This window comes from Aquarana catesbeiana, linkage group LG01 (genome assembly GCF_042186555.1).
Source record: "Aquarana catesbeiana isolate 2022-GZ linkage group LG01, ASM4218655v1, whole genome shotgun sequence".
In the NCBI taxonomy this organism is placed as follows: domain Eukaryota; kingdom Metazoa; phylum Chordata; class Amphibia; order Anura; family Ranidae; genus Aquarana; species Aquarana catesbeiana.
The window spans coordinates 229,349,378-229,367,788 of record NC_133324.1 but is presented as its reverse complement, the minus strand read 5'-3'; the positions used below and the strand labels follow the sequence as shown (position 1 = coordinate 229,367,788).

The window sequence follows — 18,411 nt, the reverse complement described above, 5'->3', positions numbered from 1 at the left end:
TACAGCGCTAAAAATAGTGCCTGCATAGCACCTGTAAAGAGCCTCTCCTGTCTCTCCAGTGTGAAAGTCCGAGTGCTTTCACACTGCAGCGGTGCGCTTACAGGACGGTAAAAAAGTCCTGCAAGCAGCATCTTTGCAGCGCTGTAGGAGCGGTGTATACACCGCTCCTAAAGCGCCCCTGCCCATTATAATCAATGGGGCAGCGACGCTGCAGAGGCGCTCTGCGGGCGGATTTAACCCTTTTTCAGCCGCTAGCAGGGGTTACAAGCGCCCCGCTAGTGGTCAAATAGCGGAGCTAAAACGTCGGTAAAGCGGCGCTAAGAATAGCGTTGCTTTACCGTCGACGCCGACTCAGTGTGAAAGCACCCTAAAAAATGAAAAAAAAATCACATGTACATAAGTATTCACAGCCTTTGCCATGACACTCAAAAATTTAGCTCAGGTGCATCCTGTTTCCACTGATCATCCTTTTTATGGTTTAGCATTTGGTTTATTCACATGTGTGTGTAGGCACAGTCAAACCCATTACTGGAAGGTACATACACATATACTTAGTCTTCACAAGAGAGGTACATTTATATACCCACTATCACCGCTTATAGATTAAGCACGTTCTAGCCCCATTGGGTATTAGTCACTTACCTATTATTTTTTGTGCACGTATATTGTTTAATCAGGGTAGCGCCAACCACCCCATTTATATTTCTACAACTTGATTGGAGACCACATGTGGTAAATGTGGTTGATTGGACATGATTTGGAAAGACACACAACTGTCTATATAAGGTCCTACAGTTAACAGTGCATGTCAGAGCACAAACCAAGCTATGAAGTCCAAGGAATTGTCTGTAGACCTCCGAGACAGGATTGTATGAAGGCACAGATCTGGGGAAGGGTACAGAACAATTTCTGCAGGTCCCAATGAGCACAGTGGTCTCCATCATCCATAAATGGAAGATGTTTGGAACCACTTCCTACAGTGGGATGCCTGACCAAACTGAGCAATCAGGGGAGAAGGGCCTTAGTCAGGGAAGAACCCAATGGTCACTCTGACAGAGCTTCAGCATTTCTCTGTGGAGAGACAAGAACCTTCCAGAAGAACAACCATCTCTACAGCACTTCACTTTTTTTTGCTGATATATTATTACCCACTATCAAGCTTTTATACGTGATGTATTGTATACTTTATGTTATATGCCTTGTTTTATTCTTGCCCATAATAAGACTTCCCAGGTAGAACGGACACATACAGGTTTTACTACCGCATGGGGTTAATGCCGCTTGATGCGCGCTGGATATGGTTATTTTCTCATCCCCTTAATCTTTCATTGGCTTTTAACATTGTGTAGTGCCCATTGGTCACATTCCGGGAGGGGGAGTAACTTGTATGTCCGTTGTACATTAGCCGTTCTATGTGGAAAGGTGGCGCCGCCTTTGAGAACGTCTGATGACGAAATGCGTAAGGTGGGGCTACACTTTCACGTCTTACCCGATACAGAAGTAGGAAGTAGGAGGGTTGGAATGCAGGTGGTATGCACTCTGCGGACCAGCTTTCCCTACCTACTGCAGATTGTATTTCTGCAGCTTTCTCACACTTGCTGGTGGGAAGCTTTTTTGTTTTCACTTTTATTTTAATAAATAATATTTTTAATACTACACAATGGGAGCCCATTCTTCCTTTATATGAGGACCGAACTGGGGAACGATTTTCAGGACATACGCTGACCAAGTGCTTTACCCTCGAGCGTGTGGAGACAGCCTCGGAAACCTGATAGTGAGCAGCCAGCTACAGGAGATGAATGCATCACCAGATGGGATACCGAGCTAGCTGAAGAGGAGTCTTATGTAAAGTCACCCACACATGCCTACTACCCCTGCAGGGGTTATTACGTCTGGTGAGTGGGGACCAGAGAGGGGGAGCACTACAGTCACCTGTTTGACGAGCACAGAAGTCACCTCAAGCAATTTTCTGTGGTTGTTTTAAATATAATTAACATTTTGTATCATCTTTTTTGGGACTTGTACTTTGTTTTTATCACTTTTTGCACATATTTTGGTTCACTGCTGGACAGTTGGCTAACCACATTTGCGTGCACATGTTACGCCTCTAGTCAAGTGTGTATAGTCTATTTGCGTACATTCTTTGACCCGATGGAATTTGCTATGCACATATATGGTTTACCTCAATAATTTGCACAACTCTTTGTGTACACTATTTGTATTATTTATATTTGCTTAGGTTTTTTATGGTTTAGTATTTGGTTTATTCACATGTGTGTGTAGGCACGGTCAAACCCATTACTGGAAGGTACATACACATATACTTAGTCTTCACAAGAGAGGTACATTTATATACCCACTATCACCGCTTATAGATTAAGCACGTTCTAGCCCCATTGGGTATTAGTCACTTACCTATTATTTTTTGTGCACGTATATTGTTTAATCAGGGTAGCGCCAACCACCCCATTTATATTTCTACAACCTGATTGGAGTCCACATGTGGTAAATGTGGTTGATTGGACATGATTTGGAAAGACACACAACTGTCTATATAAGGTCCTACAGTTAACAGTGCTTGTCAGAGCACAAACCAAGCTATGAAGTCCAAGGAATTGTCTGTAGACCTCAGAGACAGGATTGTATGAAGGCACAGATCTGGGGAAGGGTACAGAACAATTTCTGCGGGTCCCAATGAGCACAGTGGTCTCCATCATCCATAAATGGAAGAAGTTTGGAACCACTTCCTACAGTGGGATGCCTGACCAAACTGAGCAATCAGGGGAGAAGGGCCGATATACTGGGGCCAAAAGAGGCAACCCTTAACTAAGTAGTGTATAGATTCGGCTGACCACGCATCCCAGCATCCGGCAGGTAGAGCGCCATGGCGCTCTACCTGCCGGATGCTGGGATGCGTGTTCAGCCGAATCTATACACTACTTAATTAAGGGTTGCCTCTTTTGGCCCCAGTATATCGCTCTGGCCTGCACGCGTCCGGGGGGGCAGGGGTAGGTGAAGCCTTGTACCTCCTTGAGGAAACTTGTTATCCATCAACACCTAGTTAAAATTACAGTATTCAAGGAACAGCATCTGTATCCACAAAAATACATTTGTTTACCATCTTTCTTAGCACGCCTTGCCTTTTCATGTGGCTTTTAAACTTTTCCTCAGAGTAACCAACAAAACATTTTCAGATAAACCCCTCTTTTCAATTATGCCCCTGAAGAAGGACTGAAATATTATGTACCCCAAAATGCGTTGGGCTTGAAAAAGAGATTTTTTCTGTATACAACATCACTGTTGACTGATTTTCACGTACTATGTCAATCATGTATTATGTTTTTGTTGCTTATGATGTCCACAATGTTTTTAAAAAATGAAATTCTTTATTAAATAAAAGTATATTTTTTATCCTCTATATTAGTTTGTACTCCTCTACTACATACTATTTATGTGCAAGTTCCGGGAAAATCCATTTAGGGGGACCCCATTTTTCTGTTGTTCACTTTTATTATATAGTCAACCTTGTAAGTATGATAGAGAGTGGGTTTTTATATTTGGTTTTATATTTATTTTATTTTTTATGATTTTCCTTTTTCCTTGGGTAGGATCAGACCATACAGCAACTTCTTCTATTATACTTTTTATTGAACTCATGTGCATGCTCCTGAAGAGTGGATCAATCCACGAAATTCATAGAGCTATTATATGCTGTGCCGCTATGATTCAATTGATATCTGTCAGTATGTATAATTTTTGATATTAATCGTTTATAATCATGTGGCAACTCGTCTAGATTGTATGTATAGATATACATTTTTATGAATCGTATCAGTTATTTGAATTGTATTAGATATACACTTATTCATGATTATGCGTTTGTATGTTAATTTATATAATAAACTGAATTCTTTATACCTACGTGCTGCATTCAAAGTTCCTATCCCCTTTCCCTTCCTTTAGACTTAGCATAATAAAGAAAAAGTATACAAATCACTATGTATTCCCTGTAAAGAGTCAGTCCACCATAATAAGCATATTGCTTCTTCCTCCCAGTAGCCCCAATTCAGCCTTAACTGCTCTTGTATTTCAAAACCAAACAATAATATAGTCTCTGCAAAAAAGAAAAATAGCTAGAATATCCCAAAAAACATCTTTGTGTGTCTATTTTGGGAGAGGCTGGAGTCACAAGCAACCACTGGCAAATCCCGCCAGTGGATTCTTCAGGGATATTAACAAAGTTGCAGATATAATTTAGCAGGGTTATCATATCAGTTTTCAGTGGTCTGGTTCATCACTGTATTGATTACACATAAAGATATAAGACATTATCTCACCGATATTTCCTTTCCCATTCCGATTTGGCTAAGATTTGGCTTCATGCCTGTTCCTACTTGCCATATAATTGCTTCTGCTGGCTGACTTTTGAATGGCCATTCTCTGGCATGTAACTCATACCAAATAGTTCTGTGGGGTAAGAAAAGATCAGTGTTATCCTACGTCAGGCTCATGCCACCAGCAGTGTTTGCATTCAGTCTTTATTCCATACAGGCTCATGAAAATACCATAGATCATGCCCAGGGCAACTAGTCAGGGACAGACATTAGACATGACGGGTGATTGTAATGCCAGACTATTATTTTTAATTATCTACATTGCCTGGGAATCATTTACCTATATGTAAATCTCAAAAGCTTTTTGTTCAAGTTGTAAGTAAAATTAAACTAGTAAAATATGCCTAAGAGGTTACCTAACTATAATATACATATCTCTAAAAATCAAAAAACATTAAATAAATTGTATTCCAAGTATAGTGCAACAGACACTTATTTTGCTTCCGCCTTTTTTCCTCTGTGCTTTGAAAGCTATCATCACAGTCCAGTCAATTGTAAACACAGATTTCTATAAATTCAGCCTGTCTGCAGTCTGCACTGTATATTGTAGAAAGACTGATATGACTAAGAAGACATACATTCTACTGTTTCATACAGTAAAATGACATTGATTTAATAAAAGCATTGAGATTCAAACAAAAAGAGAGATTTATTTCCTTTAAACCAATCACGTGTAAAGCAAATTATTATTTATTTATCTGCACATGACTGGATAATTGGAGTGAATCTTCACTCTTTAGTTCATGTGAACATGCTCAACACCCTTAGTAAATATGCCTTGGTGCCTTTAATTCCAGAACTCAACAAAACAATCCAGCGCTCAATGGGTTAGTAGAAAAAGCTGTCTCACAACAGGCAGTGGAACGTAAATACAGCTAGTTTAATCAATGATAATCATAAGATCCAAGTTGTCAAGCAAGAAGGAATGGGGAGTGATAAAAAGTAAAAGGCAACAAGGAGCTGACAGCATTCGGGTATGGGGAAACCCCTCACAGCGGGGGGGGGGGGGTGCGCCAATGCCCCTGCTGTGCTGCAGCCGAATGTAAGACCCGCTCACCAACGTATGGAGGATGGCTGGACATGCTGGAGGAGGAGGCAGCAGTCGGCGGGAGGTGGAGAGCCAGACTCCGTGCTTCACGTGTCAGGGATGCTAGACCCACTGGAGTGCTGACAGGAGGGGGAGAAAGTGCAGCGATGCTGCAGATGAGTTCCCGCTGCTCTCTCCTGGTGTAACCAGACACAATGGTTGCTGCTCACCACTGCGTGGGAGTGTCCTGGGGCGATGCAATATCCGGAGGGATGGAAACCAGAGCTGGGTTGGCTGACATGGATGACGGTCAGTGTTGTTGGAGGTTGTGATGACTGAGACACCTCATGGACCAGAGTGACTTGCAAGCTTCTTGGTTGCCTAGACCAGTGGTCATCAACCCTGTCCTCAGGGCCCACTAACATTCCAGGTTTTATGTTTTACCTTGGGGAGATTCAGACTTGAAGACTGCAATCACTGAGCAGCAAATGATATCACCTGTGATGTATTTGAGTTATCTTGCAAACCCGGCCTGTTAGTGGGCCCTGAGGACAGGGTTGATGACTACTGGCGTTTTTGTGCGCATGCGTTTTTTCAAAGTCATGAGAGTGGGCAGCCGGAAGGTTTAAATAGTGTATAGGGGCGGGGAGTTAACAGAGCAATGGGGCAGGGCAATTTGTTAACTGACCTCTTGATCTGAAGATAAACAATAAGAATATACATAGTTTTACACAGTCAGAACATCATTAGTGTTATATATACGTAATGGGCAAGCAATTCCAAAAATATAATAATAACAATAAAAATATAACAAATAATAAAAAAATAAAATAACAATAAAAAATCCCCAAATAATCAATTCCAAATGTAAACACATATGTTAAAAATATATATAAATGTATGAAGGTATATGTAGAGAAACCTGTGGGCATATATTCACACCCAAGCATGCCCACATGAATTATACCAACCAACGAATGTAAAATATATGCATAGGTGTGATTTAAACAACGTGAAACAATGACCTAAAGAGTAAAATAAAAAGACAAGGGAAGGGGAGAAAAACCGGGGGAGAGAAGGGAGAAAAGGGAAAAAGGGACTAGGGAGGTGGAGAGGTGGGGGGGAGGGAAAAAAAGGGCAAAAGGAGAATGAAGAAGGAGGAGGGAGGTGAAAAAAAGGGGGGGGGGGGCTATAAAAGGAACTAGACAAAACTGCATGTTTCTAAATCCTTGTTTAATCATTTGGGGGCAAGAGAGTCGAACATATATATCCAAAATACTTCCCTCTTGCATAATAGGGAAAATCTCTCATTTGCAGTCAAGGTTCCTTTGGGGATGGTCTCTATAACAAAAACTTCCAGAAATGTAATATCATCATTATGCATACAATGAAAATGCAGTGGAACGCTATGTTCATCACATCCTTTCTTGATTAGTTTATGGTGATCACCAATTCTTGTGCGTAAAGCATGTATAGTGCGACCCACGTATAAAAGGCCGCAGGGACACCGTAAAGCATATATATCAAAATCTGTAGAGCATGTGATGAATTGTTAAATTATATAACTTTTACCTATATTAGTGGTAATCTTATTGCTGCCATGAGTTATAAATTGACAGGTCAGGCAATCGATTTTTTTACACTGACAAAATGCCTGTCCTGTTGTCAAAGTATAATCTAATGTCTAGGGGGGATCTGGTGGACTTATTTATAATTTTGCTTGGTGCTAATATATTTTTCATAGTCTGTGCTCTTCTGAAGGTTACTTGGGGAGCTTCTTGTAACTCAGGGGCCAGACGCTGATCTAATAATAAAATATTATATATTTTTTTATTATTCTGGAGACTGACTTGAACTAGTCATTAAAGGTTGACACAAATCTGACTGTATGGTTGTCATTCAATTCAGCTGGAATTTTCTTTCTGGAAGGGGGATTCATGTGGGACAAGAAAGCGTCTTGAACTAGCTCCCGTGGATATCCCTTTTCTTCAAATTTTTTTATCATCGAGCCACCCTGTATGACATAATCGTCCACTCTCGAACAATTTCTCCTCAGTCTGTTGAACTGTCCACTAGGAATCGCACCTATGCATATATTTTACATTTGTTCTTCGGCATATTTCATGTGGGCATGCTTGGGTGTGAATATATGTGCACAGGTTTCTCTACATATACCTTTATACATTAATATATATTTTTAACATACATGTTTACATTTGGAAGTGATTATTTTGGGATTTTTTATTTTTTTACTATTTTTTATATCTTTATTGTTGTTATTACATTTTTTAAATTGCTTGCCCATTACGTATATATAACACTTATGATGTTCTGATTGTGTAAAACTATGTATATTCTTAATGTTTATCTTCCCGAGCAACGAGGGGTTGCCCTCTCCCATTGCTCTGTTTACTCCCCACCCCTATACACTATTTAATCCTCCCAGTTGCCCACTTTCATGGCTTTGAAAAAGCGCATGCGCGCGAAACGCGTCATCTAGGTAACCAAGAAGTTTGCGGGTCACTCTGGTCCACGAGGTGTCTCAGTCATCACAACCTCCAGCAATGCTGACCGTCATCCATGTCAGCCAACCCAGCTCTGGTTTCTATCCCTCCGGATATTGCATCGCCCCAGGATACTCCCATGCAATAGGAGGTCTTCTTATGCTGGGGCTGCTTTCAATGCTTTTTCAATACAAGTAAAAGGTGCAAACACTTAGAGGCGCCTCTATCCTTTGTTCTAGTTACAGCTTTGCTGGAATCTGGCTTCTATTCCCACATGGTGACAGCTCTCGGTGTATGGACTTTTATGACATTTCATGATATTTATGTTTCATGGAGTTTTTATGGACTTCCTACACATCAATTGGGTTGCATTAGAACGCTAAGTGTTTGCACCTTTTACTTGTATTGACAAAGCATTGAAAGCAGCCCCAGCATAAGACGACCTCCTATTTTTCTTCCACCACCCTGCGATTCCAGGCATCAACAGCTGTAGACAGAGCAGTCCCCAATGCCCTCTCTGTTCTCAGTCCTGCTTAGCAGACATATTGTTCTTTGCTGTACAGCACAGCCTGATGACAAACTGGGTCAAATAAAGTAATGGTGACACTGGTTTAGCCACAAAAATGATCAGGCGGCTGATGAAAGGGACAACATAGTAGAGGAAACGATAAATTGGCAATCCAGCAGACCTTAGCTGCTAGGACTTGCTCCTGGGGAGAAGAACCATAAAAAATAGCTGCAAATAAAATCCATAAGCGCTTAGGTCCAGGTGTAGCTGTATTTCCTGTGTAATAGCTGGCAAAAATGGTTGGAATACCAGTTTTGGTGAGAAACTACTGGTAACTACAAGAAATTATAGTTTATTTGAATGAAAAATCATAAAATTAAAAAGCCATGCAATTACTTGTGCCTGGTGTTGTAAACAACCTCCGAGGGATATATAGTGCTTTCTTGTGCGCAGTTGGAGAAGTCTGAGATGTGTCTCCCCACTTGTAAGCTGGTGTCTGTCAGCTGGGCTAAGCAGGGAAATCCAGGAGCTGCTGGGGAGCCACTGTGTGAATTGCCATACGCGGTGCTGGGGAGGAAACAACCGTGGGCTGTGGCAAGTAATCCCCGTGAAGACAATGTTGGAAACGGCATCTAGCGATGAAGTCACTCGCTGCGCCAGCAAACAGGAGCAGAAGCCAGGGAGGAGGAAACACTTTGAGAGCAAGCCGATTGGTCCCGCTATAACGACATGTTTTGCGCTCCCGCGTCTTGTCAAGTCATGTCAACATGACACAATCAGCTTGCTCTCCAAGTAATGTCATCGCTAGATGTGGCTGGTGCAGCAAGTGACGTCATCACTAGACGCCGCTTCCAACGTTGTCTCCACGGGTTTTATTTGCCACAGCCCATGGTTGTTTCCTCCCCAGCACTGTTTATGGCAATCCACACGGTGGCTCCCCCATAGCTCCTGGATTTCCCTGCTTAGCCCAGCTGACACACACCTATTCTGGATCTTACGAGTAGGGATAGGCCACACGGACCCCTGTTCGGTTCACACCAGAGCTTTCGAACACCGTGAAAGTTCGGACCCAAATAACAAACCCCATTAAATTCAGTGGGACCCGAACGTCAAAGATCAAAAGTGCCCATTTTTAAGGCTTATATGCAAGTAATTGGGCATACAATGGTTATAGGGGTCCGGGTCCTGCCCTGGGGGATATGTATCAATAAAAAAAAGTTTATGAAAAATGCCATTTTTAAATGAGCAGTGATTTTTTGAATTTTAAAGTGAAAGCATAAAAATTACAAAATCCTTCTAATATAGTGCCTGGGGGGTCCCCTTAGTCTACCTGTAAAGTGGCAGATCTGTACCATGTCTAGAATCTGCTGTAGCAATAATTGCATTTATAAAGCCAAAAAAAATGAAATTTTCCTTGCAAGCTGCCTTTATTTTGCTCAGCAACAGCTGGGGAGCCAGTGTGTATGATGAGGCCACAATGTAGTGGACTGGAAACAAGATTAGAGATTTCTTGGATACATTCTTGTGTCACTTTGACTTTGGATCGACGTAACAGGTGCGTAAAAATTGGTCTTTGGGTGTTGGTGGCGCCTTCCCACCATAACCCTATAGAAGTACTCTTGATGAAAGCAAGAATTGGCCTTGCTGTAACAAATTGCAATGATATGCACCTGTCAAAAAGGTGCAGAAAAATTACTCTTTGGGTGTCGGGGGCGCCTTCCCACCGTAACTCTATAGAGGTGCTCTTGATGAATGCAAAAAAAATTGCAATGATATGCACCTGTCAAGCAGGTGCTGAAAAATTGGTCTTTGGGTGTTGAAACCTATACCAAAAACATTCTTCCAGATGAAATGCTTGAACACCCTCAAAGCTAGGCAGCCTTGAAGTCCTGCAGAGATTCCACATCTCAAAAACACTTAATCAGTGACATCAGCATCAGGGGCTTCATAGCTAGTAATCCAGGACTGATTAATTTTTATAAAAGTCAAACGGTCCATGGAGTCTGTGGACAGACGCGTTCTATGATCAGTAACAAAACCTCTTACAGCACTAAATGCCCATTCTGAAAGCACGCTCGATGCAGGGCAGCCCAACAACTCAATAGCATGCTTCTGGCCAGTGGTCTGTTCTCATGACCCAGTAAGTCAGTGAATTTTCAGCTGGAAAGCTCTCCATCTCTGTCTTGGCCCCGAGGTAATCGTCTACCATGTGATGCAGATGCTGCCGATGGGATGTGGAAGCTGACAGCCCTGAGTGGCGAGGACTAAAAAAATTCTGAAAAGCCTCACTTAGGCGGACACCTTCTCCAATGCTCCTCTCTTGACCAACAGAAGATTCAAAACTACATTTTTCATAACACTGTAACCTACTGGAGTCAGGAAAAAAGTTTCTCTTCTGCACTCTCTGTGGGGACAGGATGAGTTCTGAGACCTTCCCCTTATAATGGTGGTCAAGGAGGGTTGCCAACTAGTAATCATCCTTCTCCTTTATGGCACGTATTCTTGTGTCCTTTTGCAGGCTTTGAAGCATGAGGTTGTCCTCATTCAAATTTGCTGAGGCTTGAGAAGCAGACTCCTCGGGGTCACTCAGGATGACAGCATCTGGAACTTCCTCCTCCCAGCCACGTGCTACTCCCAAGGGTCCTGGGGTTGGAAAGCCATTGCTTACAGATTGACGCATGTCTTCCTCTTCTTCGAAGCCTATGAAAGTGCCAGGAACCTCCTCCTCCCCTCTATCCTCCTGTGTGTTCTGTGACATAGGAATGATGGTGTCTGGATAAAGTGGGCCTTGAGAGGAAAGGAAGTGCTCCTTTTCCTCCTGCTGCTCTGCCTCCAGTGCCCTGTCCATAATGCCACGCAGAGTCTGCTCCAGCAGGAACACAACAGGGATTGTGTCACTGTTGCATGCACTGTCATGGCTCACCATCCTTGTGGCCTCCTCAAAAGGTGACAATACAGTGCATGCATCCTTAATGATCAGCCATTGGCGTGGGGGAAAAAAGCAGAGGCGGGCCTGAGCCTGTTGTCATGCCGTATTCACACAGGTACTCATTGACGGCTGTCTGCTGCATGTATAGCCGCTGCAGCATTGACAAAGTCGAGTTCCACCTGGTGGGCATATAACAAAACAGGTGGTTTATGGGCAGGTGTATTTCCCGCTGAATTTCAGCCAACCAAGCACTGGCTGTGTATGACCGCCTGAAATGGCTACAGACTCTTCTGGCCAGCTTTAGCACATCTTGCAACCCTGGGTACGTATTTAGGAAATGCCAAAATTGAGAACATGTGTCAACTTTCCCTGTCTAAGGGTGGAGAGGAGGTTCGAGCCATCACCGCACACCACCATTCCTGGCTCCAGCTGGCATGGTGTGAACCACCTTTGGGCCTGACCCTGCAGAGCTGCAAGAATCTCTGCTCAGGTGTGGTTCCTGTCCCCTAAACACACCAGCTGAAGCAATTCCTTGGCACCTTTTAGCCTGATTCAGGGAATAGCCCTTTGAACGCTTAGGGGGTACCTGATGTTTATAGGACAATTCTGTAGAGGAGGGCATGAGGAGGAGGAGGTAGAGCTCACAGGTCTGACATCATCACCACAAGCTGTATGGAGACATGGGGGCACAACAAGCTGCAGCACCGAGCCCTGTCCTGCATCCTTTCGAGTTGCAAGCAGCGTTACCCAGTGTGCTGTGAACTAAATATATTCTCATGCATGCTGGACCACGTGCCAGCAGTAAGGTGGATTTTACAGACTGCCTTGTCCAACGATGCCAGAACATTCCCTTCCATGTGTTGGTAGAGAGATGGGACGGCCTCACGTGAAAAGTAGTAGCAACTGGGAACCTGCCATTGTGGTACAGCACATTGTGCGAATTCACGGAAGGGGGCAAAATCCACCAGGCTGAAAGGCAGAAATTGGAGAGCCAATAGCTTTGACAAGCTTGCATTTAGACGCTGGGCATGTGGGTGGCAGGGACTGTATTTTTTTTTACACTGCAGCAGATGGGGCAGAGAAATTTGCCGGCTACAGTCTATAGCTGGTGGTGTGCTGCTGCTAGGACCTGGGACACCCTGTGCTATACCATCATCCCTGTCAGTGGAGGCTGCTAAGCGGTAATGACTAGGTATAGCAGGGGCAGACTGAAGTGGGTAAGAAGGCGGAGGGACAGATTTGTGCCCCTTTTGTGTGGCTTTTAGATGCTCTTGCCAGTAGGCTGAGTGGTTGGACGTAAATGCCTTGTTAAGCATGTGGTACCCAAATGGCTGTTGTTTTTGCGAAGTTTGATGTGCCTGAGACACAGTTTGCACATAGTGTAGTCTGCTGCAGATGTGCTGAAAATGGCCCAGACAGCTAAGCTTTGGGGAGTGTGCCGGGAGATAACAGCTGCAGAATGTGATGGACTAGGGTGGCTGCTCTCTACCTTTTCTTGATGTTGGCCTCCTTGGGGTTGTGTCGCCTCACCTTCAGTTTCCTCCTCTGCTCTATCTGGCACCCAAGTCGCATCAGTGACCTCATCATCATCTCCATGTCCTCCATCTTTAACTGGAGACAACTTGGCAATACGCTGCGGCTTGGGGAACATGAATGCCAATTTGTCTAGCAGTGTTCTCCCCTCTCTCTAGGCTCATGTTCCTGTCATCCTCAACCCCAGAGCCAACATCTAAATCCAGCAATGACTGGGCATCATCAAGGAGCAAGTTAATGCTGTGGTCAAATAACTCAGCTGATTCCTCCATGGCTGATGTTGGGGCTATGGCAGGAATAGATGTGGACAAGGAGGCAGGTTTATCCACTCTGGCAACTGCAGGGGACTGCACACTTGTCTCTGCTTGCATGACAGAGGATGAGGAGGATGAAGAAGAAGGTTTAGTAAGCCAGTCCACCACCTCCTCTGCATGCTGTGGCTGGATAGCATGGGCAAACTCACTAAACAGAAGAAATTAAGCCCTGCCTGAGCACTGACCACCACGTGCACCTTTGCCTCTGGACACATTTGTTGCTGGCCCCCTTACAGTGCCAAGGGAATGTCTGCATGCTGGTGGTGCTTATAAGCAAATGTAAAGAAGAAGTGGAAATTTGTACGTAGATGCACTTTAATCAATGTAAAGTGGTGTTTGGTGAACCTTAATTTGAGTACTCACACTACACAGACACACTCCACGGATACACTATAATATACTGCAATATAATGCACCAAACGTACAGTGATGCACACAAAACTATATGGTGTTAAACTGGCAGTAACGCACACAGAACTATATGGCATTAAACTGGCAGTAACGCACACAGAAGTAAATGTCGTTAAACTGGCAGTAATTCACACAGAAGTAAATGGCGTTAAACTGGCGGTAACGCACACAGAACTATATGGCGTTAAACTGGTAGTAACGCACAAAAACTATATGGCGTTAAACTGGCAGCAACACACACAAAACTATATGGCATTAAACCAGGGCCGGTACAAGGCAGGGGCGGAGAGGGCACGTGCCCTGGGCGGTACCATTTGGTATGGGGGGGGGCGCAGCTGTGCGCTCCTGCATGATCCTCCCTTCCCTTCCCTCAGCACACAACTACACTTTTACTCCCCTACGGAGGAGTCCCGTTGTCTCTGCCAGCGCCGTGACGTCACTCACGGACGGAGGCGAGGTGGGAGGACGCAGAGAGGAGCGCAGGGAGGCGGGAGCTGAGAGCTGAGAGCTGAGCTGTGTTGTGTCGGCGCGCTGTCTGTCTCAAGCGGAGCCAAGCTGAGGAGCTGCTGCCTGGCTGGCTGGCTCAGGCTGGATTCAATCTGGAAGGTAGAAGAGCGCAGTGCCAGTGTTCTGACTCAGATATTTAGCAGTGGTGGTCACTGGTCATTAACCTTGCCTCAGCCTCCTCCCCTCCCCCCAATCCAGACATTTATTAATCTGTTTTTTAGTGTTTACTTACACAAGTTCAGACTCATAACTTCTGAGTCTGAACTTGTGTAAGTAAACACTAAAAAACAGATTAATAAATGTCTGGATTGGGGGGAGGGGAGGAGGCTGAGGCGAGGTTAATGACCAGTGACCACCACTGCTGAATACCCCACAATACTGTGCAATACTCTGCAATACCCCACAACACTGTGCAATACTCCACAACACTGTGCAATACTCCACAATACTGTGCAATACTCTGCAATACCCCCACAATACTCTGCAATACCCCCACAATACTCTGCAATACTCCACAATACTGTGCAATACTCTGCAATACTCCACAATACTGTGCAATACTCTGCAATACTCCACAATACTGTGCAATACTCTGCAATACTCCACAATACTGTGCAATACTCTGCAATACCCCACAATACTGTGCAATACTCTGCAATACCCCACAATACTGTGCAATACTCTGCAATACCCCACAACACTGTGCAATACCCCACAACACTGTGCAATACTCTGCAATACCCCACAATACTGTGCAATACTCTGCAATACCCCACAATACTGTGCAATACTCTGCAATACCCCACAACACTGTGCAATACTCTGCAATACCCCCACAATACTCTGCAATACTCCACAATACTGTGCAATACTCTGCAATACCCCCACAATACTCTGCAATACCCCACAACACTGTGCAATACTCTGCAATACCCCCACAATACTCTGCAATACTCTGCAATACCCCACAATACTCTGCAATACCCCACAATACTCTGCAATACTCCACAATACTGTGCAATACTCTGCAATACCCCCACAATACTCTGCAATACTCCACAATACTGTGCAATACTCTGCAATACCCCACAACACTGTGCAATACTCTGCAATACCCCAATACTCTGCAATACTCCACAATACTGTGCAATACTCCACAATACTGTGCAATACTCTGCAATACCCCCACAATACTCTGCAATACCCCACAATACTCTGCAATACCCCACAATACTGTGCAATACTCTGCAATACCCCACAACACTGTGCAATACTCTGCAATACCCCCACAATACTCTGCAATACCCCACAATACTGTGCAATACTCTGCAATACCCCACAATACTGTGCAATACTCTGCAATACCCCACAACACTGTGCAATACTCTGCAATACCCCCACAATACTCTGCAATACCCCACAACACTGTGCAATACTCCACAATACTGTGCAATACTCTGCAATGCCCCACAACACTGTGCAATACTCTGCAATACCCCACAACGCTGTGCAATACTCTGCAATGCCCCACAACACTGTGCAATACTCTGCAATGCCCCACAACACTGTGCAATACTCTGCAATGCCCCACAACACTGTGCAATACTCTGCAATGCCCCACAACACTGTGCAATACTCTGCAATGCCCCACAATACTCTGCAATACTCTGCAATACCCCACAACACTGTGCAATACTCTGCAATAGCCCCACAATACTCTGCAATACTCCACAATACTGTGCAATACTCTGCAATGCTCTGCAATACCCCGCAACACTGTGCCATACTCTGCAATACCCCGCAATACTTTGCAATACTCTGCAATAGCCTCCAATACTCTGCAATACCCAGCAACACTGTGCAATACTCTGCAATACCCCACAATACTGTGCAATACTCTGCAATACTCCACAATACTGTGCAATACTCTGCAATACTCCACAATACTGTGCAATACTCTGCAATACCCCACAATACTGTGCAATACTCTGCAATGCTCTGCAATACCCCGCAACACTGTGCCATACTCTGCAATACCCCGCAGTACTCTGCAATACCCCGCAATACTTTGCAATAGCCTCCAATACCCCACAACACTGTGCAATACTCTGCAATACCCCACAATACTGTGCAATACTCTGCAATACTGTGCAATACCCCGCAATACCCTGCAATACCCCGCAATACTTTGCAATACTCTGCAATACCCCACAATACTGTGCAATACTCTGCAATACCCTGCAATACCCCGCAATACCCTGCAATACCCCGCAATACTTTGCAATACTCTGCAATAGCCCACAATACTGTACAATACTCTGCAATACCCTGAAATACTCTGCAATACCCCACAATACTGTACAATACTCTGCAATACCCTGAAATACTCTGCAATACCCCACAATACTGTGCAATACTCTGCAATACCCCACAATACTGTGCAATACTCTGCAATACCCCACAATACTGTGCAATACTCTGCAATACCCCACAATACTGTGCAATACTCTGCAATACTCCACAATACTGTGCAATACTCTGCAATACCCCCACAATACTGTGCAATACTCTGCAATACCCCACAATACTGTGCAATACTCTGCAATACCCCGCAATACTGTGCAATGCTCTGCAATGACGACATTGATTCTTTATTAAAACCGGGGGGGGGGGGGGGGGGCGCAGTTTGCCATCTTCGCCCTGGGCACCAAATGGCCTTGTCCCAGCACTGCATTAAACTGGCAGTAATGCACACAGACCCGGTACGAGTGGTGAGACACATCTCAGTCTTCTCCAACTGCAGACAAGTTCGACCGTTTGTTCGGATATTCGCCGAACGACCGAACAGCAAAAGTTCGGACCGAACTTATGCTCGGGTTGAACCATTCGCCCATCCCTACTTACGAGTGGTGAGACACATTGCAGACTTCTCCAACTGCAGACAAGTAAGCACTATATAGCCCCGGAGGTTGTTTACAACACCTGACACAAGTGATTGGATGGCTTTTTCATTTCATGATTTTTCATTTCCAATAAACTACAATATCTTGTTTACAAAACTGGTATTCCAACCATTTATGCCAGGTATTACACAGGTAACACAGCTACACCTGGACCTAAGTGGCTATGGAATTTTTTTGCAGCTTTTATTGACAATGGTTTAGGCCTATGACTGAAACGCTGAATGCATAGGGAAAGAAAAGGCAGAGGTAAGATGTTACATATACAAAGTTGCTTAGAATTCTACTTACCCAAGTGCAAATACATCTGAGAGCTTTGAAAATGGAAGTTTATCCTCCTCTGTGTTGGGAGACAACTGCCGTATTATTTCTGGTGCCAAATGGCAAAGCCAACCATTAGGGATCCGGAGCTTGTCTTCCCGCCTGTTCAAAAAACATAAAGGATAATACTAGCTACTGTGTTGCATTTATGATATTTAGCTGCTCAAATCCAACACGTTATGGGTCTACTTGATATGGTAAGGAACCCTATTCATTCACTTATGGGACATAGTCTTGGCATCACATCTCTAATCTCGTTGTTATAAATCAGACAATTAGCCAATTATTATTAATATTATTTTTACTGTTACGATCCTGCGAAATGTCTGCTGTGCCGGCATAGTGCAGTTTCCAATGAGTTAAAGTTATTGTAAAGTCTCATTTTTTTTCTATAAAAATAACAAACATGTTATACTTACCTGCACAGTGCAGTGGTTTTGCACAGGGCAGCCCAGATCCTCCTCTTCTTGGGTCCCTGGCTGGAGCTCCTGGCCCCTCCCTCCTGTTGAGTGCCCCCACAGCAAGCAGCTTGCTATGGGGACACCCGAGCCAAGCTGCAGCTCCATGTATCCATTCAGACACCAAGCCACGGTTCGGCCCCACCCCCTCTCTCTCTTAATTGGTTAACTGAGTTTGAGTTGTCTCAGCCAATTAGGAGGGAGAGTCCTGGACGGCCGAGGTACCTGGGGACCAGGTTGGATAGAGATTGGACTCAGGTAAGTATTATGGGGGTGCTGGGAAGGCTGCTGCACACAGAAGGCTTTTTATCTTAATGCATAGAATGCATTTAGATAAAAAAACCTTCTGCCTTTAAAACCTTTAACAGTTTCTGCCTTTAACAGTAATCTCTGTACTGAGAACATCTAAAGGCAAGTAGTCTAACAAACATGTTAGATTTGATTAAAAGGGCATATTCTTTTGAAACACGTCAACAAATTTGCTTTGTGCAGTGCAGTATTACAAAGGTTTTCGACATCAGTTATCCAGGTCTTAGAGGTGCCTG

The 18,411-nt window shown here is 44.1% G+C and overlaps 1 protein-coding gene across 2 annotated transcripts in view; it reads right to left on the bottom strand.

The window, feature by feature from the left end:
• Positions 1-18,411, bottom strand: part of KSR2 (kinase suppressor of ras 2) — a 707,775-nt gene that overhangs the window by 14,332 nt on the left and 675,032 nt on the right. For both annotated transcript variants that reach the window (XM_073625662.1, XM_073625672.1), the window contains exons 17-18: positions 17,379-17,510; positions 4,338-4,467 (exon numbers count right to left, since the gene is read on the bottom strand). In XM_073625662.1, the coding sequence (XP_073481763.1) occupies positions 4,338-4,467; positions 17,379-17,510 (262 nt within the window). The remainder of the gene's footprint in view (positions 1-4,337; positions 4,468-17,378; positions 17,511-18,411) is intronic.